This window comes from Zalophus californianus, chromosome 3, assembly GCF_009762305.2.
Source record: "Zalophus californianus isolate mZalCal1 chromosome 3, mZalCal1.pri.v2, whole genome shotgun sequence".
NCBI classification, from domain to species: domain Eukaryota; kingdom Metazoa; phylum Chordata; class Mammalia; order Carnivora; family Otariidae; genus Zalophus; species Zalophus californianus.
The window spans coordinates 166,976,438-167,003,480 of record NC_045597.1 but is presented as its reverse complement, the minus strand read 5'-3'; the positions used below and the strand labels follow the sequence as shown (position 1 = coordinate 167,003,480).

The 27,043-nt window shown below is 43.7% G+C and overlaps 2 protein-coding genes across 3 annotated transcripts in view; one reads left to right on the top strand and one right to left on the bottom strand.

Moving 5' to 3' along the window:
- Positions 1-326: 326 nt before the first annotated feature.
- Positions 327-7,614, top strand: FZD5 (frizzled class receptor 5). The gene is made up of 2 exons (XM_027587999.2): positions 327-457; positions 735-7,614. Exon 2 carries the CDS (start codon positions 998-1,000, stop codon positions 2,768-2,770), a length of 1,773 nt encoding a protein of 590 aa, XP_027443800.1. The 5' UTR covers positions 327-457; positions 735-997; the 3' UTR covers positions 2,771-7,614.
- Positions 7,615-11,545: 3,931 nt separating this feature from the next.
- CCNYL1 (cyclin Y like 1) overlaps positions 11,546-27,043 on the bottom strand; it is a 37,427-nt gene continuing 21,929 nt past the window's right edge. The window contains exons 6-10 of one of the 2 annotated variants that reach the window (XM_027588000.2): positions 24,575-24,626; positions 23,196-23,315; positions 19,057-19,223; positions 15,597-15,759; positions 11,557-14,204 (exon numbers count right to left, since the gene is read on the bottom strand). In XM_027588000.2, coding sequence (XP_027443801.1) covers positions 14,088-14,204; positions 15,597-15,759; positions 19,057-19,223; positions 23,196-23,315; positions 24,575-24,626 — 619 coding nt within the window. In that variant the 3' untranslated portion in view covers positions 11,557-14,087. Of the gene's footprint in view, positions 14,205-15,596; positions 15,760-19,056; positions 19,224-23,195; positions 23,316-24,574; positions 24,627-27,043 lie in introns of both variants that reach the window. The other variant, XM_027588001.2, reaches the window with a different exon arrangement.

Here is a 27,043-nt window from a genome sequence, read left to right as displayed (position 1 = left end):
GGAGGCGAGCAGCGGGCTGGACGCGGCGGCGGGCTAGCACCATGCAGTCCCGGCGGTGCCAGCGCCGGCTGCTCGCGGTGCAGTGAGGCAGCGGGATCCCCCGGCTGCCGCACACCGCCTTCCTCTCGCCCAGGTGCTGCCAGGCGCGCTCGCCCTTCGTCCGGCTCCCGGACCCCGGTGGAACGCACGGCCTGCTCCTGCTCTGCCCCGCTCGGATCATGCGGGGGGCCCCGGAGGAGGAGAGGGCGAGTGACCGGCCTGCGGCGACCGCGCTCAGGGTGCGACCCCCTCTCTGAGACGCCCCACCTGCTGCCATGTGCCGCGCCTCGGATACCCAGCCTATCGTCAAACTTTCCGGGTGCCAGCCCGTCTCTGAGTCGCATTTCTGAGCGAGTGTCCCAGGGACGGAGCACCCAGGCTGCCTGCCGACAATCCGTTTCTCTCGGGATCCGCGAAGGTGAGAGCCCGCGCCTGCCCTTTTCTCCCCGTTCTTTTCCCGGTTCCTCAGCCCTTTTTCGGGCGGCTGAGCTCTCCGACCCCGGGGTACAGCCCGGAGGGCCCAGTATGGAAGGAGGCGGGGGGTGGCGATGGGCTGGGAGTCAGTAGTTTGGTTCCCGGAGGTGGAGGGGAGGGAGGGGAGAGAGGTTAACTTAGAGATTTGGAGAGCGCTTGCGGGGACTGTGTCGTTGACTCCCCTCTAATTGGGAGTGGTTGCAATTTTTCTTCTCCCCCAGCTTCTTTTTTAGAGAGTACTTTCCCTGGAACCAGAGCCCTAACCGTCCCTCCCCACCCTATCTGGCGAAGAGCTGAGCGCTGCCTGCGGAGGCAGCGCCTTCCCGAAACAGTTTATCTTTGGACAAATTTAAGAGAAAAAGAAACCAACAGGTTGCCAGGCGCGGCGCCACACACAAGTCGGCGGAAAGGCCGGCCCGGTTTCCCCTGGCTGCGTGGGCCCCGCGCGGGCTGCGGCAGGCAAAGCGAGGGGAGGGAGGGGGCTATGGCTCGGCCTGACCCGTCCGCACCGCCCTCGCTGCTGCTGCTGCTCCTGGCGCAGCTGGCCGGCCGGGCGGCGGCTGCCTCCAAGGCCCCCGTGTGCCAGGAAATCACAGTGCCCATGTGCCGCGGCATCGGCTACAACCTGACGCACATGCCCAACCAGTTCAACCACGACACGCAGGACGAGGCTGGCCTGGAGGTGCACCAGTTCTGGCCGCTGGTGGAGATCCACTGCTCTCCGGACCTGCGCTTCTTCCTGTGCTCCATGTATACGCCCATCTGCCTGCCCGACTACCACAAGCCGTTGCCGCCCTGCCGCTCGGTGTGCGAGCGCGCCAAGGCCGGCTGCTCGCCGCTCATGCGGCAGTACGGCTTTGCCTGGCCGGAGCGCATGAGCTGCGACCGCCTCCCGGTGCTGGGCCGCGACGCCGAGGTCCTGTGCATGGATTACAACCGCAGCGAGGCCACCACGGCGCCCCCCAGGCCCTTCCCGGCCAAACCCACCCTCCCGGGCCCAGCGGGGGCCCCGGCCTCCGGGGGCGAGTGCGCCGCCGGGGGCCCATCGGTGTGCAAGTGCCGCGAGCCCTTCGTGCCCATCCTGAAGGAGTCGCACCCGCTCTACAACAAGGTGCGCACGGGCCAGGTGCCCAACTGCGCGGTGCCCTGCTACCAGCCCTCCTTCAGCCCGGACGAGCGCACGTTCGCCACCTTCTGGATTGGCCTGTGGTCTGTGCTGTGCTTCATCTCCACCTCCACCACGGTGGCCACCTTCCTGATAGACATGGAACGCTTTCGCTACCCTGAGCGCCCCATCATCTTCCTGTCCGCCTGCTACTTGTGCGTGTCGCTGGGCTTCTTGGTGCGCCTGGTGGTGGGCCATGCCAGCGTCGCCTGCAGCCGCGAGCACAGCCACATTCACTACGAGACGACAGGCCCTGCGCTGTGCACTGTCGTCTTCCTGCTAGTCTACTTCTTCGGGATGGCCAGCTCCATCTGGTGGGTCATCCTGTCGCTCACCTGGTTCTTGGCAGCTGGAATGAAGTGGGGCAACGAGGCCATCGCGGGCTATGCACAGTACTTCCACCTGGCCGCGTGGCTCATCCCCAGCGTCAAGTCCATCACAGCGCTGGCACTGAGCTCCGTGGACGGGGACCCGGTGGCCGGCATCTGCTACGTGGGCAACCAGAACCTGAACTCGCTCCGCGGCTTCGTGCTGGGCCCCCTGGTGCTCTACCTGCTGGTGGGCACCCTCTTCCTCCTGGCGGGTTTCGTGTCGCTCTTCCGCATCCGTAGCGTCATCAAGCAGGGCGGCACCAAGACGGACAAGCTGGAGAAGCTGATGATCCGCATCGGTATCTTCACGCTGCTCTATACGGTGCCGGCCAGCATCGTGGTGGCCTGCTACCTGTACGAGCAGCACTATCGCGAGAGCTGGGAGGCTGCGCTCACCTGCGCGTGCCCAGGCCCCGACGCCGGCCAGCCGCGCGCTAAGCCCGAGTACTGGGTGCTCATGCTCAAGTACTTCATGTGCCTCGTGGTGGGCATCACGTCGGGCGTCTGGATTTGGTCCGGCAAGACTGTGGAGTCGTGGCGGCGCTTCACGAGTCGCTGCTGCTGCCGCCCGCGGCGGGGCCACAAGAACGGCGGCGCGACGGCCGCCGGGGACTATGAGGCGAGCGCAGCGCTCACGGGCAGGACCGGGCCGCCGGGCCCCCCCCCAGCCGCCGCCGCGGCCGCCGCCTACCACAAGCAGGTGTCCCTGTCTCACGTGTAGGAGGCCGAGGCCCAGAAGGGCCGGGAGTTGGGGGGTTGGGGGTTGTTTTGTTTGGTAGCTTTGCCAAGTTCACTTCCGTTTACCTTCATGGTGCTGATGCCCCCTCCTGGGGCAACCTGGAGAGAGGGGAAAGGGGCCCTTTCAAGGGAGCACCTGTCCCAGGACTTCTCAAAGGGGCTCAGCTCACGTGTATTCTATTTTGCGTTTCTTACTACCTTTTTTTTTTTAGGGGAACCCTGTTTTTAATTTATATGTAGTTTTCTTAATTTTAAACTTTGTTGCATTTTGGCAACAAAATTTACCTTTGCTTTGGGGGCTTTACAATCCTAAGGTTGGCATTTATAATGAAGTTCCGCTTGGTTCAGGTTTCTTTGAACTGTGTGGTCTAAATTGGGAAAATATATTTCCTATACTTGTGTCTTTAAAAAAAATGTGAACAGTGAAAGTTTAGGTTTCTATGACTGGGAAGCGGTTGGGTGTGCTTTCTCAGCTTGTTTTCTCCTTTCATTGCTTAAAGTGTCCAAGATGCTTTAAGGTGAGCTGCTTGTCTCTGTTTATAGTCCCTAAGTTAGGGGAAACCCCAATCCATGCCAAGGAGGGGGAGCATAATGTGGTTAGGGCCTCCCCAAAGTGACAAGGTTAGAGAGTGTTTAACGATTTTGTGTGCCATCCTAGCTTTGTTTATTTATCGAGCTTCGGTTTCATTTCTGTAGTGCTTGTAATCATTCTTATTCTTAACAGCACCCAGTGTTGTCTTGAATAAGTTAGAGGTGGCCTTATAGAGTGCCGGTATAAATATTTGGAAAAGTGAAAACCTAAGGGATGGTGATTGGTTGAGTTCTAGACTGGTAAAATGGCAGCTTTGTGCCCCAGAAGGAGTGGGTGGTTCTTAATAGGCTTCAGTGATCCCAATTTTTTTTTAAAAAAGAATTTGTGTTCTGATTTTGGTAAAATTAAACCCCCACTCCCTTCTTCTGGAAGTACTTAGAGATAGTTGTTAAAGGGGCTGCTTTTTAGTTGTAAGGACTAAAATGGATATACCTCCCGTAATTAAGTAAATTTCCAACACTTCTCTTATCTGCTCCACCCCCATCCCACCTCCTTTATCATGTTAAACAGTCTTTTTGCTTTTCTTATTCCTCCTCTCCTGGAGAGCTGTGATTAAGAAACCACACCCACCCTTGAATGGGGTGCTTGAACTGGGGGGAGGGAGGCTGGCTACCTGTGAACAAACATTGGCAGCAATGAGGGAAAATAAGTGTCCCTGGACTTTGGACTAATTTAATAGCCAGATATTCCCAAAGCAGCAAAACATGGCTTTCTGCAGTCACTCAAAACAAATGACACCCATAATACACTTGCGTAAGCTTTTAAAATATGGATCAGGGTCCTGCTACTGCAGGAGGAAAGCTGTTCTCTCTCCCCCACGTCAATTTGTTTCTCTCTCTCTCTCTCTCTTTTTTTTTTTTCTGAGAAAGCACACACTTTTTTTCTGATGAGCACACACTTGCATGCATCCACATGCAAATACACATGCACTTTGCTATTAGAGAATTCTGTTTGCGTTCCTAAATCTGTTTAACCATTCATATATGAAAGCCTATATATGAAAACACACACACGCGCGCACACACGCGCACACACACACACACACACACACACACACACACACGAGTTTCTTTACTATTAAAGAATTCTGTTTGCTTTTCTAATCTGTTTAACTGTTCCTTCATGAAGAGTGTGAGGCCACAGCTTGGGGAAGGAGGTGATAGTGCATTGGCCAGCAAAACACCAGTAACCAGGGTTGAGTGGGGACTACATTTAGGAAGCTAAAACGGCAAAAAAACAATTAAAATTTTAGAATGGTTCCCTAGGAAAATGTCGAGTCTAGGCATTTGTCCCTCATTTATACCAAAGTTGGAAAAGTAAGATTTAAATCCAGGTCAGTTTTCACTTCATGGGTATTAAGGAAAGAAATGCATAGTTCCCATAGTGAATTGAAACACTTCGCTGCAGGGAGAAGCCTAGTATTGTAGTTTTGCAGACTGTCAAAAGCTTTTGTGTTTATAAAAATGCACAAGTTAAAATTTCAGTAGATTCAACAAAACTTAGTACATAGAGCTACAGAACTTTTTGCACATCTTATTCCTGCCCTTATTCAGAAGCTGCTTTTTAGAACCTTGGAGTAGATTCCCTGTCTGAGGGCCAATTTCTTCTGTTTTTCGTCAGATGAGGACCTTTTGTGATCACCTTGACTTCTTCCCTCATTTCGTGTGTCTTCCCAGAAAGTACATAGATTGTTCTGCTGCCTTCAGTCATTGTGCTTAATTTGCCTTTGTCCCCCTTACTTCTTTTTCTTTGTGGAGGAATCCAGATATGATGCACAACATATCTAAAAGTTGTGGCATGAAATGGATGAAGGTGGATTAATTCTTCATTTTAAAAAAATTCTTTTTTCATTTTGGCAACATGCCAAGCCTAAAAGAACAACCAATTTACTTTAAAAACAAAAAAACAAGGCTGCTGACAAAGGATACTCAGCCAAGGAGAGGCAATATAGGTAATGCCTTTTGGGGTCTAGTTGCAGAACTAACTTTCAGAGGTGTCCCTTTGTTTTCAGTCTGTGTTCTCACCCATTACCCTTCCTCTCCCTTCCCTCAAAGATAAATTACCACCTGCTTCCCTCAAGTCTTACTCCTGTCAACCACCCCACCCTACCCAGGAGAGAGAGGTTGGATCTACTTATGGTCACCCTCTACTTCCATCTCACACACTGTTTTCCCCTGATTTGTATTTTTATTATGCAAACAATCCATACTCATGAAAACAAATAAAAGGAAAGGTTGTGTTTGTGTTGGGGTGGGGGGGAGTCTAGCAACTTCTTCACAGATAGCTTTGTGAAGTTGGAGAGGATTTATGGTTCAGTTTAATGTCACATGCCCCTTTCACGGTTCAGTTTTGAGCATTGTCTCACTTCGTAGAAGATTTAGAAGGTTGTCTAAAGGAACTAATGTGACCTCTTAGTGAATCAGTTGGCCAGACTTTAGGAAGGCTCTTTAACTTATATTATTTCCCTCCTCACATTTTGATGTTGTCTAAATTGGCTGAAAATAATTTTTCTTGGTGCCTTATTGGTTTATCTTTGCAAACCTTTGTCATCTTTCCACATGACCGTTCCCAGTGACAGGCCTGTGTGTGTGTGTGTGTGTGTGTGTGTGTGGTGTGTAATTGTACGCATGTACAAGCTTAAATAATGTGCCAACAGCACTGTTTCCAAGTTGGTATTCATTAGGCTGTTTCCTCCTGGGCCAGGGCTGCACTAATCCTGACACAGGCTGCCGGGAGAAAACCTCATGGATCCCACACTGAACCTTAATAACAGCATCCGTGACCTGCACTCTCAAGTACAGAATGGGAACCCCAGAGCTAGGAAATGTAGTTGTATATTTTAATGAACTGCTATCCCTGCTAAAGAGGCTTTTTTCACTTTTGTGCTCTACAGAAAGACCAAGGGGGGTAGGAGAGACAAAGCTTTGAATAACTGCTTTCTAACACCAAATGTGGCAAACAGGACAGAGAACATCACAAATCTAGGCAGGTGTGAGGTACAGTGGCTGAGAATTGCCTGCTCCCTCTCTCTGCATGCCCTTTCTTGCCTCCCAAGTCCAATCAAGTGATCCTGGGAAGAAAATATGCCTGGAGTGGGGGGAGGGTGATTCTGAGGGGAAAAAAGCTACCAAGACATTAAAGCTGGGCAAAGGGTGGGCAGGATGGAAGTAACTAAGTAACCTGACTCAGAACCCTCAAAACCTTCTAGCAGCTCAGTGACAATTACAGGATTTATTTCAGCCAGGATAATGTCTGTGGTACATCATTTTGAGACAATATTACTTCATGTTGTTACAAACTGTATGTATAGTATGTGTGTGTTGTGGGTGTGTATATACATAATATATATTATATATATGAGAGATTTAGTGACTTTTGATACGGGTTTGGTGCAGGTGAATTTATTACTGAGCCAAATGAGGCACATACCGAGTCAGTAGTTGGAGTCCAGGGCATTCAGTACTTTCTGATGTTCATATATGTATAGTGCCTGTCACGCAGCATCCTCACTGTCGTGTCAAATCCAGAACTCACAGATCAGAGCCAGCGATATTTTATTTGTAGACAATCAACTTGAATCTATAAATTATTATTGGCAGATGATTATAATTCTGAATCTGTAACATTAACAAAAGGAAACCCAGAGCATTTTGATAGAAGTTTTTGTTTCTTGTCTTGTTCCTGGAAGTCCATAGAACAGCAGTCGTATGTGGTTATGTTAGTCTCAAGATACTTAATTTGCTGACCTTATTATTTCAGAAAAGATTTTGTATGTATTATATTTGTGGGAAGGTAAAATAATGGTTTGAAATTTTTATCAAATATGGAGAGTAGTTATTTATGAAAAACAAAGAAATGTCTATTTTTGTTTCTTTGTTCCCAATTGATGTAGATAAATTTTAAAGTGCATTAAAGCAATGGTAAAGAAAATAAAAAGATGCTGTACACGTCTTTTTCTCCTTAGGCTTTTATGGAGACACACACTTCTTCCTAAGAGTACCTAAGGAGATGGGTGGATTCTGACTTCATAATCAGATTTCTCAGATGTACTTAAAGCGGCAATGTTTTTATTAATATGAAAATCAAGCAAATTCCAATCACCAGAAGCAAAACTAATGGACACATGTTTTACTTGAATATACTTCATAGGTTTCTCCTGCCGATCCTGTGATTGTATCATTGATTCACTTGAAGAAATGAAGGGAAATACACGTAAGACCAGAGACATTGCCTGCGATTGTGTTCTCTGTCATCAACCCTCCAACTGTACTCTCTACTGAACCTCTTTGAATAGAGGTGATGCTGTTGTTTTGTGTGTCTGGTTGGGGGGCAGGTACTCTCAAAACTGTTTATCAGTCAGCAGTTAGCCCCCCAGTGTGATATCAAGCTCTAAATACAAGTCAGGGAGCCCAGATAAGAGGATAGAAATTGATTTCGAGTTGGCACCTCCCTGATAATCAGGACGGATGCTTAGTAAACCTGAGACACGACTGCACCGTCGAATACTTTCTGCTGGCTCCTGTTTTGGCAAAGTGCAGATCGGCCACCAGGCTGTGAACCACTGCCTCATGTTCATGCCCAGTGTGTTCGTGTTCTCCCGCAAGGCTCCGGGGCCTACGTATGTAGGAGGGGCTGGGTCATTAGGAGCTGAAAATTTTGTTGAGGGGAGATCAGACAAATCCGATAAGGGGTGAATAACGATATGAGAGTATGTAATTTAATGTCAGAGTGAGTGCTGTGAACGCTAATCAGATTCCTACAGTAGTTTGGGCAGTTGGGAGAAGCAGAACGGAAAATACACTAGGTGAGCTGGATCCTGACCAAAGAGCAACGGTACCTTCCACGCACAGGACTCTGTGGTTGGCGCATCTTCCCGGCACTTTCGCATTGCTCACTTCCCCCCATTGGAAAGGGGGGTCGGGGCAAAGCCACAGGCTAGAGCCAAAGGGGCTGTAGAGACCTAGCAGGTTGAAGAAATAGGTGGGTCCAGGGTATTATTGGTAATAATTCTTGTAGTGATCTAGAGGTCTTTAGTTTGTCACTAATGGAAACAGGATTGAAAGGCAGTAGAATGGTTATGCCTAAAGCCTTGGCAGCGAGATGGCTAGGGATTCAAGCTCCAGCTCCACCATTTATGGGCTATGTGATCCTGGGCGTATTAATCTTGGGGGATTTCAGTTTTCTCATCTGTGAAAAGGGGATAATAGTACTTATCTTAGGGCTGAGAGGAGGTAAAGGATTAGGTCAGGTTAAGGTAAAGCAAGGAAGAAGCAACTGTTCAGTCATGGAATGGAAAGGGAATTGATAGAATCTTTTGGGGTTCCTATTAAAAATGTAGATTCCCAGACTTAAGCTTTAGGAATTGAGATTCAGTAGGTCTGGGGCCCAAGAAGCTGCTGCTCCCCCCCTCCTTTTTAGTGAACTTTATTTTGGAATTATTTTAGGTTTACAGAAAAGTTGCAAAGATAATCCAGTTCCTGTATACCCCTTTCCCATTTGGCCCTAACACTAACACATCGTCATAGTACACCGTCCCAATGAAGAAGTCAACACGGGCACATCACTATTAACTCCAGACTTCACTTGGATCTCACCAGATTTTCTACTAATGCGCTTTATCTGTTCTAGGATCCAATCCAGGATTCCACATTGCATTTAGAGAAGCTTCGTTTCTCATAGGCACTTTCAGCTGATGAGAGGTAGGTGGTCTGGGGACTGTATCTCGAAAAATAATAGGACAAGTAAAGGACCAGGCAAGGTCAAATTGCCCCATCCTTGCATTGGGAAGGTGCAGTTTTGAAGCAGAAGGGGATAAATTGGTGGAGGGGTGGATGTAGAAGGCTGGTGTTAAAAAGTTGGAACGGAATCCCTTCCATAAGGTGAGAGGGCTACCTTAAGAAGCGAGGCATCTATTCCTAATGCCGGATGAAGTGAGTCTTGGAGCTGGAAGGTGGGGATGCTCCCGAGACTGAGGAGATCACCTCCAGTTGTGGGCAGGTCAGGGGAGTGAACAAGGGCAGTATTCGGGGAACACCTGCTTGGGGGAAACCAGGAGCTCTCTCAAGTAGATTATAGGGGATTACAAGGGCCGGTTAGCCTGGGAGCCACATAGATCCTGTATTTCCTGCAACCTGGTGCAAATGCTTTGGAAATGGGTCATAGTGGTAACCAACATCCAGCATTGCCACTGGACACTAGCAGAGGGGAGATGATCTTGAGGGAGGACCCTAATCAGCAGCGGGAGGGGGACACATGGAAGATCTGCTTTTGCAACTCCGTTCCAAAGTGAGGAGATAAAGGGGCCCCCATCTGGGGGGCTAGAAGGTTAGTAGAATTGAGAATGGTAAGATGATGAAGGAATAGATGTTTTAAGACAAAGCTAGCAGGGGCATCTGGGTGGCTCAGTCGGTTAAACATCCAACTCTTGGTTTTGGCTCAGGTCATGATCTCAGGGTGGGGAGATCGAGCCCCACCTCAGGCTCTGGGCTGGGCGTGGAGCCTGCTTAAGATCCTCTCTCTCCCTCTCTCTCTGTGCCTCCTCCCCGCCTCAACGCTTGATCACTCTCTCTCTCAAAAACAAAACAAAAAACCAGAATAATTTGAGGTCTTGAAGTGGATGCCATCGATACCTTCTTGAGGACCTTAGGTTCTGAGGCGATCATCGAATTTCTCTAATCCAGATTACGTAGTTCCCTTCCCAGCAGTTATAATCATTAACACCTAACCTGTTCCTTTTTAAAAGAACGTTAATCTTTTTTCCTTTGATGTCAGATTCCTCTTCATTTCTATATGATTTCATTCTTCTTTCTGCACTCTAGAAATCCCCAACCACAAACTCTGGTATTAAAATTTGTGTCACATTAAGTACATGTTCTTAAAAATAGTGGAAATTGCCTCCAAAACCAAGCTGCTTGCACTTGTATCTACAGGCATAGGCTTTGCTGGAAGGCTTCTAGATCTTTTGCTTTCTTGCTGTCACAGTGTCTGGTCAACCAGGTCCGTAAGTGGCTAACAGTTAAGACTTTAGGCTGTCAAATCTTACTGTGATACATGCTGCGTGTCATCTACAGATTCAAGTGCTTTTCCAAGTAGCTCTGTACTCAAGAAAGCCGCTTCTGGGTGAGGCAACAGTTGCAGTCCTATCACATGTGAGTAGAGAGAGGTCTTGGTGATGAAAGATTTTAGCTAATTTATATGCTGTGGCTCAACTTTTCCAAAACATTGGATAACATGGATACAGAGTGCATGGTTCTCCCATAAATACTGGCTTCAGCTTTCTTTTTTTAAATCAAGGAATAGTGTATTTGTACATATAGGAAAACTAAACCAAGAAATGAATCTTGAACCGTTATAAAACCAAGATTCAGTGGTGTTGGATTTCAATTATGTATGGGCATACATGGGGTACATTAAGAGTAAATGTCAAAGAGAAGGTCGTGATGGAATCTGATGATACAGCAAGGAGAAAGTTTCTCTTTAACCAGAAGCATTGGGCCTTAAGAATGTCTTAGGATGAACCATGTGAAACTGCTCGTGAGCAGCCATTTTTGACCTACAAAAGTGGCAGTTTCACTTGGTTCAGACACACATTTCAGACCTTTGTCTTTTCCTTGTAAAGACTTAAAAACTCAGTTGACAATATATCAGAGTTGAAGTTTTCACCGGTCAGTAGTCCAATAAGGAAAAAAAAACTAAAACTGAAGATAGATGAGGTAGATACTTTTATAGTCTAATTATTTAGGGAACAAACTCTTCCTAGGTATAAAGCCCTGAGAAAACTGCCATAGTTACTAAACTACTAGTGACCAGTTTCCATGCCTTGTCAGAGAACCTACTAGCTTTCAGGGATGTTTATTACTTTTACCCTGAGTTGACTCAATTTCCCATTTATCAAGATGGCTGTACTGCCATCTAGAATTACAGCCAAGAAGGAAAGAACAATGTGTGATTCTACTTATTCTGCTAACTCGTTCTTAAAGCTAGTCCTGTCCAGGGTTCTTCCTCCCAGATTTTTATGTAACCTTTGACTGCTCATGTTAGCACTTCTGCTTAGTAGTTGGCATAGTAAAGGGTACAATCTTACAATGTTTTTGTGAGAGATTGCCCTTCTAAATGAAATCAGATCATTTAACCCTGTCAGCAGTTTATCAAGAACAAAGTGATCAGCTGAAGATTTGACCTTAGGTAGTGAATTAAGGTGGACAAAAATACAGCAAGACTCTCAGGGTTTACAGAGTATATTGCTCAACCTGAGTGGCTAGTGTCATAAACCTTATGAAGATTTGGCATATTTCTCACTGAAATGTAAGTTTGAAAAGGAGTATTTTAAAGTCAAAATATGTGGGCTGTTTCTCTTTACAGCAACCACAAATCTAGTTCTTCCATTTTCTTTCCTAGGTTTTAACTGCTTAAAATCCTCATATAACTCACATTCTGTTTCTACACTATTCCTGTAATTCCCTTCTCTCTGGTATATTCTACCTAATTTAATCTTCCAGTGTGCTTTTTTCCCCTCTTGGTACAATAATGAGCTGTTCAAAGATGCCATCTAATGCACAATGCCTCTGAGTACTGTGGCCAGTGATTTAAGTGTACTAAATGATCTTCAGGTTGAAAAGAGCAGAAGTCAAAGAAATACGTAACACTGTAACCAGAGGCAAGGGTCAAACCAAATCATGGTCAGCTTGAAAATGCTTTAAGACCCCACTCACCATTAGAGCTGACTGAAAGCACTGAAGTTAGGCAGAGATGTAATGCTATGTGAACTGAGAAAGGTTACAAACACACTAGTCATATTTTAATTAAAATAGAGTTTATTAGCTTTTAATATAAACATGAGGAAGAAAAACCACGTAAGTTGTAGCATTCTTTTCAAAATAAAACTGCAATCAATACTTGAATCTCCAAGCTCCGAACTCCATTAACAATGTTTTTTGAGGTGGTAGATTGTAATATTTTACATACTGTTATTTATCATTTGTGTGTCCTTTAAAAATGATGGAACCTGCAGCACTCAATAGAATATGAAGCCCTGCTATACTGAGAGAAAGTATTCCTGGCCCAGAAATGCTATGTTTACAGGCAAAATTCCTAGGATTACATTTGAGAAGGTAGGAGAAAGATTTCACATGGTTAAGAACACTAATCTTTTTTTAACATTTCAAGTTTAAGTGACATCATTACCAATCTCCGAGAAGATTGATTACTTAACTCCCTGCCCTTTAAAGCCTGAGGTAAGGGTTCCTCTTAAACAGCAGGACTTGAAATGAGACCCCTCCAGCCAGGTTAACAGGTAGGCTAGAAGAACTGTTTCAGATCACCTACTTTCAGCTCACTACTATTAGAGTCCAGTTCCTTTTGGTTTGTTACATGTGAATTACCACTGCTCTTCATACTCTACAAATGTAGAAAAAAGAAATTAAGGTGACCAAAGCAGGTAAACAGCACAGCCCTGCATAGAACAGTTTTAAAAAGGGGAGGGCACGTCTATGATGATACAAGGCATCCCTCCATTCTTAATGCAATTTTAAGCTTTAATATCTGTGGAAGGATAAATGCTACAAACTTAGAAAACACCATTTGAAAGTTTAGTTATTTCTTATAAACTTACCCAGTTTTGTCAATTTTAAATATTAAGCTTTTCATTTTAATTTTTTTGTTTCAGCCAATGTGTGCCATCTTCAAGAGGGGCTGAAACAAAAAATTAAAATGGAAAGCTTAATATTTAAAATTGACAAAACTGGGTAAGTTTACAAGAGATGTAATTAAACTTTCAAATGATGTTTTCTAAGTTTAAAGCATTTATCCTTCAGCAGTGCCCCAGAGGGCCCAAGCACACTAGATTAAAGCTTAAAGTTGCACTAAAATTTTTCAGGACACCTTCTTTTCACTACCTGCTTGTTACCACTGGACCACCATGTTGGTTGGAATTATGAAAATATCCTTTAATACATGTATTTAATAAAGAGGAACATCATCAGAAAATGAGAAGCACCATTATAGTTCACAAGAAACGCAGCGTGGACCCAATAGAAGTAGATAATCATTGATAACATACTTTCTCTGTTTATGATCCTAAACATACTAATATGCTAGTAAGTAGTGCTTGCAAAGAATTTGAATGACAAGTGTTATTCAACTTTTTGGTTTAAACTGATTGCCAATAAGGACTAGCAGCTTCAATGATAAAGGAGGAAGGAAGAACCCTTCAATACCTAACAATGCTACAGTCTGTTCCTAAGTGGCTTTATGAGTTGTTAGGAGTCCCATGTTTTCACGGTAATACTGCATTGATTCTAAAGAAATATGCAGCAATATGGGGGAAGGGGGACAAGAAAAATAGGAAAAAAAAGTTATATAGTTAGTGTCTTTAAAGTCTAAAAATTTAAACTATTAAAAAAAAAACCCTCAGTTCACAGCTATCAGCCTACATAGTAAGCAGATATCTGTGTGTGGGTTGGAGCTTTTGCTTTGGAGTGGTTTTTGTAACTCTGTTTACATTAAAAAGGACAAGAGTGTTTTGCGTTGACAATGTCCCATTCTTTCCTATGAGCATCATCCTTGCGGTGGATCCACGAGTTTCTTGAATTCGAAGTCTGTCTTTTAGATGAAAATTTTAACTTTGCTGGTTTTTGAGCAGGAGAGGTGGTATTTCTCCAGTTCTTGTAGACTGAGGGGTTCATGATGTTACAACCCCTCCCCTTCTCCCTTAAGAGAGGATGGCATTAGAACGCTGAATACCAATGAAGTTATCAGCGCTGAAAGACCTTCTCATAGCAGCTCTACACAAGTCTTTGTATTTGTCTTCACACAGTCTGGAAATGGCCTGGGAAAGTCAATCAAATAGAACACAAGAACAATTTAAAAAAAGGGTTCCAACCTTAAAAAAAAAAAAAAACAACAGAAAGCATCACTGATAAGCCACACAGCCACACTCCTTTAGACAGTTGACAGTTACTGCTACTTTGGATTGTGGAAGTCTACATTCCCAGATTCTGGGGATGCTACTTCCTGCCAATTCACTAAGGTAATATCCTTAAAAGGCTATGATTAGATCACTGGGCAACGAAGAATTTGCTTATTTACAAATTGGGTTCCAATTTGGCTGACAGGCTCCTAACAGTATCACCTGTCCCTGCACACCTGTTCCTTCAACATAATGAACATACACCTGGGCAGAAATCAGCGTTTACTCAGCCATTCAACTTCTAGTCTTCATTGGTTATTATATTCTCTAAGCAATTCTAACAGGGCAGGCATGTCTGGACTTTATCGGAAGGTCAGAGATCTAATGACCGAAGCACCAAAAAGTGCTATTTTCACTTGCACGTTAACCATGGTAGAAAATACCTTACTGTAAACTACACCAAGGTACCACAAAAAGTGTCCATTTTAAATGTCTTGAAATTTCAGTTGTGAATAATTTTGCTGTATACTCACTAAAAAATCATAAACCATAATTCCTTTGTCTCATATACATTACCATTTCCATTAAAAATCCATGGGCTCTCTACAACAGTACCTAAAACACACATTATACAGCCTAAGTCTCAGGTGAGCCACGGATGCTTTGTCTAATAAACTCATGGGACTGAACTGTGGTATCTGTAGAAAACACTGGCATGAATTTGTGAACTGAGTAAAAGACTGTTAAGAATGGTGAGTAGAGGGGCGCCTGGGTGGCTCAGTCAGTTAAGCGTCTGCCTTTGGGCTCAGGTCATGATCTCAGGGTCCTGGGATGGAGCCCTGTGTCAGACTTCCTGCTCAGTGGGGAATCTGCTTCTCCCTCTCCCTCTTCCCCGCTCCCCCTGCTCATGCTCACTCTTTCTCTCTCCCCCAAATAAATAAAATCTTAAAAAAGAAGAATGGTGAGTACGTAGATATGATTAAGGATACAATCATAAGAAATTATTCATGTATGATTATATGGAAGGGTAGAGGTTCAAATGGAAAACCATTAAGAACAGATTAAATTTGACTTAAAATATTCTGAATTATGGTCACAGAAGAAATATCTATATACTTTTTTAAAATAACGTGAAATCCTTATATAAATCATAAAAGACACAGGAAATATGCCACCAAAGGGTTAATAAGCTCTTCGATGTGTTAATTTAAAAGCTTTACATTTTGCTAATCGCTGCTTAATGAGATTTAGCCACAGATGCTGGTTTTGGTGGCTGACAGAAAACCCCGACTAATGATTTCACAGCCTTACCTCTAGGTTTTGTGCTCTTTCTTTGCTAAGAGGAGCAAATAGAAAATTCAAGTTGTTGTCATCTGCTAAGGAGCGAAGGTCAAAGTAGTATTTGGCATAAACACTGGCGGGAACATTAATATTAAACTGAAGTAGCTCCAAAAAATGCCTTTCCATCTCATTCCTGGGGGAGGAGACAACAAAACCAACACAAGACAATTTTAGTCAACTGGGCGAACTTCAAAAGTACCATTCTGAGCTACTGGGAGGGCTCTAAATTCTGTTTTGGAACAAACAGAGGCTACCCAGTGGGTGAGCACACTAACGTTCAAACAAGGTACAGCTATCCGTGGTCCTTTCTGCACCCCAGCACTTTGAGTTCGGGACGAGGGGGAGAGGTTAAGGCCCTCTTATACACTCCTGCTGCTGACTCAGGGGCTCGTTCTTCAGAGTTCCATTAGTGCAGCTGTACGATTCATGCTCCATGCTCACTCACGAGGCCCCACTATAGTGATCAGATGAAAGGAATGATGTATGCTGTTGATTAGCTCTGAAGAACTTGCAGACATTTTCACCGGGCCGATAACAGGAAGGGGCTTATTGAAGTAGAGACGAGCCAACAAAAGGAGTGGGCACATCACCACGGCAACAAATGGATCCATCGAGAGCCACTGCTATTATCTCTGAGGGGGAGAAACTCTTGAAGCAACGAGGATTCATCTCAAATAAATAAATAAATAAATAAGCCACACTGGATGGAAAAGGGAATCCCCTCCCCCTGCCCAGTGCATGGGGGCTGTGTCAAGGGGCATACGTAAATGCAAGTTTCTGTTCGCCTTCATTTCACTACAGCAAGAAATTGTCACTCTGACAGGACAGGATGCATGTTTTTAAACTTTGGAGGGCAGAATGATCAAAGAGATGTCTTGGCTCGACTAAACTCACCATAATATGACCTCTGGTAGAGCACTGGACTCAAACAGCCTTTCTCTCATGTTGGGGATGCAACCCCAAGATGTGGCGCCACCCCCTTGCCAGAACAGAACAAGCACGCCCGCAGGGGGGAGGTCAATAAAATAGGAAAGGAAAACGTTGGGAGCAGTCCTTTGCTCCACATGACCATACAGGCTCACTTGCCCAATGTTTAATATAAAATGGACCACTTTCACAGTCATCCCTTAGAGAATTACATAAAAATGATAAATACCCAAACACAAGCAGCTTACTTTATAACATATTTGGTTTCTCGGTTTTAAAGTTTTAGTATTTTATCTGTTGGACAGATCAACAAATGTTCTCCTGTATGGTCCGGAGAGCATTCAGAATATGAGCAGAGATGAGGTTCTCATTTGTTGAATTTTAAACCCAACTGAACCTACTTCCAAATTTAATTTCCTGTTCATATGGCTGTAAGTCTATAGAAATGTAAATCAGATAATGTTTTGATAATCAGCTAATCAGGACTTAATTTACTACAGGAATAAATGCACTTCACTATCCCTTTTATATTTTCTCCGCTAACACATTTTAATTGTGTGGAAATACAGTACTTCATAGGATTAACATGTCTATTAATAAAGGTTTAATCACTGGAGAAAAGCATTATGCCTATAGAATATGCATCTTCTGGGTTTTTTGTTTTTTTAAATAGCCAAACGGCTGAATAGCACACCATTTACAGGCACAGCAAATCTTCTGAATAGCAGCTGCTCAGTTTAACTTATTCTTTTGAAGGAGAATATATTCTAAAGCATAGATGTTGGAAAGTTTGAAGAGAGAGACACCAATTTTTCAATTTAAGACTCAAAATGAGACTATTAGAAATCGAAGTCAACAGCAGGGGGACAAAACAAATGTGTATTAAACACTTTGTTGTAATGCTTTCCAATTTCCAAAGATCATACACAAAAGCAGCCTATTTATTATCAACATAGCTCCTGGTGCTTCTCTGTTTATAACAAAAAGTATTGTTTGGAACTGGTCTTCCCGTAGCTAGACACTGCCATCACTGCTCTTGGAAACTCACTCTTAGGAGCTCACACACTTCCCAGCATGTTCTGAGGTTTTCCCTAGAGTCAGAGTCCCAGCCAGGTTCGTTGAAGGTTTTGAGAAAATTTCAGTTGCCACCATGTTAGGGCTAGTGTTCAAGATTACAAATTTTTCTTCCTTCAAGGGACCAGAATTTGCAGACTGATGACAGTGGTGATCAAAGTCACTTTAGTTTCTGCAACTTCCAAAAGTACTTTTGTTTCATTTCAAATCCATTATTTGCCATTACCCCATTTGCTACCATGCCCGCGAGCAACATCTCCATGCCCACTCAGTTTCCACTATCATCAAAAGCCATTCGGACAGCCACCAACAATCACTGGTCTCTTCTCCTAGTCATAAGTGTCCTCACTTCAGTTGTAAATATGCACTTTGGTAATTCCGAATGACAATCTTATCTAGAGTAACGGGCAAAGGTAACAAAAACAAACTTGCCACTGCCTGCCATGATCTTAATCTTCCTATGCTGTTCCGTATAATCAAGACGTGTTCTTCCACATTTTCCCAAATGCCACCCACAAAGACATTTTCACTCTCACGTGGGCACTTCGAGAATCTACTGGAAATACCTCGCTGGCTCATCCTGCCTACCACCCTCAGGGCCCTTCACGGAAGCCAGGGTGGCCAGATCGAAAGCCCTCGTTAAGTCTGGTGTTTCACTCCCGCGTCAGCATGCCACCTGTGAGCACCCCCCTCATGGTTGACAGAAGGCCCCACAAAACGCTGCTGTGACTGCCGAGTGGCCCCAGAGACTCTCGAATGCGACGGGCACTGGCTGATGTCCCAGGGCCCAGGGCTGCTTTTCGGGACTGCCTGAGAAACAGGAGCTTCCTAACAACTCAGACCTATTTTTAAATAGGTGCAATACTGCTAGCATGGGAGGAGGCAGGAGAACTGGGACCTGAAACCTTCATACATGTGGCTACTTTTGTACCATGGTTTCTGTAACAACAGAACTTCAAACAAAAAGGACAGAATGACCGGCAAAAGCTGACTCATGTTGAAGGTATAACCTCTCAATGGTCTAGAGACCCTAAGACCTTAACAGTGGCCAAACATTTATTTTAAAGGTCAGACATAGGCCTCTTTAAAATGGACTGGAACTCATAGACAGCTTTAAGAAAGCCATGAAGATTATTTATAATACTGTGTTAGGCATAAGCCTGTAAAATGTATGCCAAAAATCAGCAGAAATATACACTTCAATTTACCAAGCAGATTATTAAAACAATAACACATCAAGACCTACCAATTAATGATGGGAAATAGGAACTGTTATACCATAGCCAGATAGGAAGTCTGTAATTTTATGCCTATTTCAGTTCTTTGCACAATGTAACCTTTAAAAATATTTCTTGAAATGTACACTTTACCGGAGCAAAGGAGGCACTGGAAAATGGTTAGAAAGTTCACCCAAACCTTACAAACTCACATGTCCTCAACTGTAATGTCCTTGAGGATCTGGCAGTAGTCCACATTCCATACAGCCTGATCGTCCCAAACCTTGGAGGCAAGAAGAATGGCTCCCAAAACAATTCTTTTCCAGTTAGTGGGACAAATGTCGATCTCAGCGTAAGTTAAAAGCCTTTCTAAGTAAACCTGCAAAAGTAGAGCACTGGTCTTTGATTTTAGTTCAGTTTAAGTGCTGTGATAAGAACTGTTAGGAATGACAGATTTCATCTGTTTTTGACATGCCTTTTATTCTTACAAAGGTCTACAAAGACTTGGCCCCGGCAGCCAAAGCCAGAGGCCAGGTCACAGTTGTAGGTCAGATAATTCTGTTGCCTACTCTGCCCATGTGAATTTCCAGCCTTGGTCACAGGAATGAATGAACATCTCAGCAAAGGGCATCTTGAAGACAGGCACTGGGTTATTAACCTTCCCATTCATAAAGGGAAGTGATTCAATACAACTGATTGCAGATTCAAGTTGTTTAATAAACCCGAGTGCCTACCCCGTGCAAGATACCACACCTGGCTGGTCGTTACACGGTCATTTTACACAATACTTGAACATGTAAAACCCTGGTTAATATTGAGCACATTTTTGCCCTTCCCTTTTCACAGTAAGTCAGCCTTTTGTGGCACAAGCCTGAAGATAGAAACTGGTGGTCAAGAGAGCCCCCCAGTGGCTGCTGTGTGGCATGGCAGGACGGCAAGTACAAACAGGTGTGCTGGAGGCCAGCCTTTACGACTGTCAAGTAGTCCCCTAATAGAGTGTCTTTTAAAGGAACATACATGCTTCGTCTCCCCCTCCGATTTCCCCCCCTTCATGTTTCCCTCCTTCTCCTAATGTCCTCCATGCTATTATGTTCCACAGATAAGTGAAACCACATGATAACTGACTTTCTCTGCTTGACGTGTTAAGGAGGGCACGTACTGCATGGAGCACTGGGTGTTATAGGAAAACAAGGACTCATGGAGCACTACATCAAAAAGTAATGAGGTACTGTATGGTGACTAACATAAATTTAAAAAAAAGGAAAAAAGAAAGGAACATACATGCATACAAAGGACAATCCTTCTCCCATGCCCTCACTTTCACATCTCATTATTTCACGGTAATTCGTTTCTGTCTTCCGTTACCCGCAGCTTAGTCAGTTCTGTTGGTTTTAAAGTGCTTAACAGAGCCTCCCTGCACTGGGGCACTCCTCTACACTCGCTGTTAAGAGACTCCAGGATCTCTCTTACCCGTATCAAATGTCCACTCCACCCAGCCCTGGGCGGTTCCCAGCCGAGTAAAGATTACAGAGGTAAGCCATGATTTGTTGTTACTTCAAAGGGTTCTCTACAGAAGGGTATATATGCCATTTGACAAGAAGAGAAGTCCAATTTTAGTGTGTGTTTATTGTCTGAAGGTTGTCCGGTTGCCAGCTCAGATTTGCCAGTATTTTCCAAACTCAACTGTGTTTTCAAAAACAAATGGTTCTTGAACATTTTATGTTCTTAGTGAAATTCTGTTCCCAATTCCCCCAAACTCAGGCCTCTCAGGTATCCTAAGAATGAACAAGTTGAACCTACACGATTCAACTCTCTACTTCATGGGAATAATGAGAGGCACTTATACAATACTGGCAGTCTCTCAACTTCCTCTATCCCCTTTACTGGCAAACCTGGAATCTGCCCAGCCTCACTGATTCTGCTGGCTCTCCTGTCTGTGGAAATGAGATTTTCTTCTTCTCACTGAAGTTAACTCTTCTTTCGGTGATCCCATCCCACTTGTGCAGAACTATTCACACAGTTAATCTCTTTTTGAAGAATTTTTTCCCTCCCTGCCAGAGATTTTCCGCAATATGAATGGATTTACATTGCCCATTGCCCCCATCCTACACAGCCCCGCCCCCAGCTCCAGCCCCAGCCAGCTTCCTCTTGTTTTTGCTCACAGAAAAATGCCTCATGCTGGCTTCTCATCTCCCATCCACTTCCTAACCCAGGGTAGTCTACCCCCTGCCGCTATCACTCCCCAGGTCCTTGGTGCCTTCAGCCCACCCAACTCTGCGCTCCCCAAGCCTTCCCTAGTAACCTAAAGGGCACTACCACTGGCCTCGTTGCTGGGGCCTCCATTTGACTTAATCCCATTCCAATCTGCCGGCCGTTTTTGTTACCTCTACCTCCGCTGGTGATTTGACTGATTTCTATCTGTCACTTCTCAGCTGTATCACCATCACCACCTCCTTACCTCCCCGCCTCCACTCTGACTCCCACTACAGTCTGTTGTCCCCAGAGCAGCCAGGACAGCCTCTTCAATGAACAGCACTTCATACCCCTGTTCGAGATCTGCCAGAGGTTTCCCATCAAACAAGTAACAGTTTCCCTTCTTCCCAGGCCCGCGAGCTACAAGACCCCAGAAGATCCGGCCTTGCCCTTCTGTGACCTCATCTGGCATGTTGTTCCCCTCATTCTTCCTCTGACCACTGGCCACCTCACTGTTCCTTGAATATACAAAACATGCTCCCATCTCAGAGTCTTGCATTTGTCCCCTCTGCCTGTAATGCCAGAGTTCATCATCTTCCTCAGGTAGGTCACGGTTCAGGTGTTACCTCTTTAAAGAGGCTTGTCCTGATCATGCTATCTAAAATGGTGAGCCCCTCCGATCACTTTACCCCTTCACGCTGCTTTCTCTTCCCTGTATTTACCACTACCTGAAATATTTAGGTAACACTCTTTTGACAAAACAAATGGAAAAACAACTCATTTCTTCCTTGCTAGAATATAAGCTATATAAAGGCAAGAACTTTATTCCACCTGTCTTCTCCTCTGTCCCCGAACACTTAGAACAGTGACACAGACTTGGTATTCAATGGGTATGCAGTGGGCAACTGCTTGGCAGCATTCGGCCTTTGGACCACACTCTCCTTGAGCCTCTCATCTTGGCATCTCTTTTATTATTCCCTCCTGGGTCCTACCACTCTAGCCACTCCTCTGAGGACGTGTACCTTAAATGCTGTTAGTCCTTACAGATCTAGCTTCTATCCACTTTTTAGTCTATACTTTTCTCTGCATTTGAACAGCTACCACTCTTACCAAATTCCCTATGTCTAGCTCGGATTCATGCTCAGTTCCGTATCTTCAAGTGATGACTAGACAGTGTCACTCTGCTGCCTCATGGGTATGTCACACTTAACCTGTCCACCAAGAACTCCCCCTCTCCAACCCAGATGCTCTCCTTCCAGCATCGCCTTGCTCTCCATGTGGGAGGACCACTCCTGCCTCTCTCCAGCCTGGGCTAAGCACTCCAAATGGTCTGTAGCTCAAACAAATGGCCTGAGGGCCCACTGAGGGGTCTCTACTCAAAAGCACAAGCCTCCCTCCTAAATTCTAGCTGGATACTAAAGGAGTACAGGCGCTGACCTAAGTATTTTTTCCCACCAGACCATGCAATTAACTTTCCCATACAGGTTTGCTGTACAGAGCAGTGAAAATAACCCCAGCTGCCTCTCACTTAAATAGTATTTATTTTTCAAATGATAAAATCTTACCACAGGAATTCTGTATGGATAACACAAAGGTCCTTAAAAGTACTTCTGGCACTATAACCCTGGGCAACTTCATAGGCAGGCACAAGAGGGAACCAGGGATGGATGCACACCCGTCATCCAAGAAACAGAGAATTTAGGGCAATAGTTCTCAAGACACACATGAGAACTGTGTGGGGAATACTGAAATAATTTGGGACTCAGCTTAGACCTACACCAAATGAGTCTCTGCCTGTGGACCAGTTTTGTTACTGCCCCGTCCTAGCCCAGCTCCCCCCAGCACACCTTTTGAGTGTGTATGTGTGTGCACTGCGTGTACATCTGTGTGCTGAGGTATGGAGGGAAAAACCGTGGAGGGAGAAATCTCTCCTCCTGCCTTTAACAGCAATTCTTTTGTGATGAGAAAAGCAACAGCAGTGTTTTGAAAAATAATGATTATATTATTAAGCTCGAATGTGTGTATTTTACTTTCAATAGGTTTCTCTTAATAAACTTCTGATGATTTCAGGAACCTATTTTATGTGAAAGGCAGGACCATACCCTGTGCAAAGACTGAAATTGAAAAAAGAGGCTGTAAGAAAGAAGAAATACCTTACCAAAGTTACTATTGCACATTCAGCTGTTAGCTGTGCAGCACTGAAAAGAGTACGAACAAATCTGTAAATAAATTTATGTTCAGGATCATGCTTAAAGTATTCCTCTGGAACCTTTTCTCGCTGAAAGAAGAAAAAAAAATGCAGTATAAGTATCCACCGAAGAAAAATACTTAAGTGCCCATAATACAGCAGTCTTTACATTTGGGCCCAGGTGCTCAAAATGATTTTGATTGGGTAACATGTCTCTTAGTTTTTTAAATATAAACAATGGGATCTCAAAATACCATACTGATTCAGTACTCACCACCATTCGTTAAAGAAAAATACAGGCATGACCTCAGAAAATTTATATATATTCCTTTCTATCTAAATGTAAACTATTTTTAGGCTCAAGAGTCTGGTTGATCACGATGTTATATTTCTCTGCAATCAACTTTGAAAAAACAATTTTGGGGCACCTGGGTGGCTCAGTCAGTTGAGCGTCCGTCCAACTCTTGGTTTCAGCTCAGTTCATGATCTCAGGGTGGTGAGATCAAACCCTGCGTGGCGCTCCACGCTCAGCAGGGAGTCTGCTTGAGATTCTTGCTCTCTCCCTCTTCCCCTGCTTGCCTGTCTGCACGTGTGTGCATGCGCACACTCTCTAATAAATAAATCTTAAAAAAAAAAATTTTCAGTTCCCTGTAACCATAAGACTCTTAAGTCTGTGCTGACCTATGCAAGAGTCACCAGCCACATGTGGCTGTAGTGAACCTGAGGAAGTGAGTTTTAAAATTGTTATTTTAAGGATGCCTAGGTGGCTCGGATGGTTAAGCATCTGCCTTCGGCTCAGGTCATGATTCCAGGGTCCTGGGATCAAGTCCCACATCGGGCTCCCTGCTTGGTGGGAAGCCTGCTTCTCCCTCTGCCTGCCACTCCCCCTGCCTGTGCTCTCTCTCTCTGACAAATAAATAAAATCTCAAAAAAATAAAAAAAATAAAATTGTTATTTTAAAGGATTTAAAATTTAAATTGTTTTTTAATTTTCTTCACAGAGATCATAACATACTTGTTAGGTTTATATACAAATACTTATATTTGTGGTTACTGAAAATTATCTTTTAAAAAGATACATTTTCTGTTATCTGGGTCCATTTACTCACTTTAGCTCACTAATTCTACAAAGCTGCAGCTCAGTTCTTGCTCTAGCATATACCTTATACATCATTCCTTTGGTAAAATGATTAGACACAACATGGAGCAGGGAAGAAGACTTAAGATGATTCTGACTTCAAGCTGGAGGGAGTAATTTTCTCCTGGTAGTTAATTTCAAATCAAATCAGCATGAAATAAACGCAACTGCATGAGAGAAAAATGCAACTTCAATAAAAAACTGACACTTACTGTGAGTGGATGTGATCTCTCATCAAAAATATCCAAGGATCTATTTGCATCTCTATAAAATAAGAACGTGCATTTAAAAAATTAATTCAGGAATTAATATCTTAGTACTGAGTACCTGCTGGAAGTAGAGAGGGGAGTGGAAGAAGCTTAACCTTCAAAAAGCAAACAGTTTCACAAATTCTTTTGCATTCTGGCCTTCAGAGGGTTTCCTGACTTCTGTGAAATCTCTTCTACCACAACCAGCCAAGCCAGAGCTGCCTTTCAGAACACTGACTTTCCCTAGCAGGCAATGCTAGTAAACCAAATATATTTTTACTCCTCTAACCCCACATTGGAATACATAAGAACATCTTATAAAGTAGTAGTGGTGGACAAAAAGTCTTTAGAATTTAATAAATGTGAATATTAAATTCATGTTTTTCCTGTTTTTTTCTCTCTATAGTTCTCTATATATTATCACGTATTTCTTCTGGTCTCTCTTAAATAGTTTGAGTTAAAAATGTAATTTTTTTCTTAAATTTTGAGAGACCAGTCTTTTCATTTAAAAGATTACCACACTAACACGCCGTGCCCATTTAGACAGTGGTTCTCCAGGTGTGTGGTCTGTAGGCCTCTAGGGCTCCCCTTTTCAGAGACCCATGAAGTCAAAACTTTTTATAGGAATACTAAAGACATTACTTGCTCATACACTTTTGACATTTGCAGTGACTATATAAAAAAATAAAAGGGAGTAAAACTGTTTGTTTTTGCGCATGAATCAAGGCAGTGGTACCCAGCCGTACCTAGTCATTCCGGTCTTCACTGCCGCTTGCAGTTGAAAAAAATTCTGCTCTACTAAAGAACATCCTTGATAAAGCAGTAAGATTTAACAGTGTCACTAAACCTCGATCCTTCTAATATTCTAAAATAAGTATTTATGAAACACTTCTGCATGCTGAAAGACAGTTAAGGAAAGGCACTTGTGACTTAGTTGTGAGCTGAACAAGCCACTTTTTTCACAGAGCATCATCTTTTTTTTAAGGTACAACTGACAGTCATTCTCTTAAAAATGAACAAAGTGAGGGGCTCCTGGCTGACTCAGTCGGTAGAGCATGGGACTCTTGACCTCAGGGTCGTGAGTTCAAGCCCCATGTTGGGTGTAGAGTTTACGTAAAATTAAATCTAAAAATTTTTTTTAAAAAATGAACAAAGTGGGGCGCTTGGGTGGTGGCTCTGTCGGTAGAGCATCTGCCTTCGTCTCAGGTCATGAGCCCAGGGTCCTGGGATTGAACCCCACGTCAGGCTCCCTGCTCAGCAGAGGAGTCTGTTTCTTCTTCTCCCTCTGCGCCCTGCTTCTGTGCTCTCTCTTGCTCATTCTCTCTCTCAAATAAATAAAATCTTAAAAAAAGACAAAAACCAAAGTGAGCCTGGAACTTCAAGAAAAATAAAGTATTTGTTGCCAATGATAAAATTCAGATTATCAAGCTAAAAAAATCAGGATTTTGGAAAATATGTACCTTTTACTGTGAGCTTCATCTACTGTAAGCTTGATAGCTTCTCAATACTTAAAGGCTTTTCTGATAAGACAGGTGGTGATACTAACAGAAGTGAGTTTTTGACACTGTATAAAGAAACGTGAACTAGTACTTTCCAACTGACTAATGCATAATATTCTAAAACCACATACAGGTAAAAGATCCATTTAGTGTGCAAGATAGATCAATGGGTATTAACACAGTACAAGTTCACTGATACGATTTAAAATTCCATTGAATTTGTATATATATAAAATCCATTATAATCTACGAAACTAGCACTTGTGGACTTTTAGTAAAGTATCATAGAATATCCACAATATCTGAAGCCTTTAAAAGTACACCTTTTTCCAACTAAATATCTGAACAAGGCTGGGTCTTCATATTGTTTCTTCAAAACAAATCACTGAAGACAGGATATGAGAATGAGCTGTCTTCTATTAAGCCAGATAGTAAAGAGATCTGTAAAACTGTAAATCAATGACATACTTTTCACTCAACTTTTTTGTTGTGGAAAAGTTACTTTTAATAAAAAAAATGATTTATGTTAACACTGGGGTTCCCAATCAGGGGTGATTTTGTTCTCCAGGGGACACCTGGCCATGTCCGGGGACACAGTGTGAAGGGAGGGAGATGTGCTACTGGCATCTGGTGAGTAGAGGCCAGGGGGACTGCTAAATATCCTATCATGCACAGGACAACCCTCCACAACAAAGATTTATCTAGCTCAAAGTTTCAATAGTGCCATAAAAACCCTGTTTTGACATACAGTGGATTTAATTTTTAAATCCTCAAATTTAATTTCTAATACAGTAAATATCAATATAACCCACATGAACACTCTTTGAGTCTTCAATAGTGTAATAAAAGCACTCTACTATCTATTAGATATTCTAATAATATCTATACTTGTTACCTAACACTAAACTTAATATCTTGCAAATTAGCTAGAATA

What these genes read in the sequence shown, in the direction of transcription:
- FZD5 (XM_027587999.2), top strand. Translation starts at nt 998, where the DNA reads ATGGCTCGGCCTGACCCGTCCGCACCGCCCTCGCTGCTGCTGCTGCTC.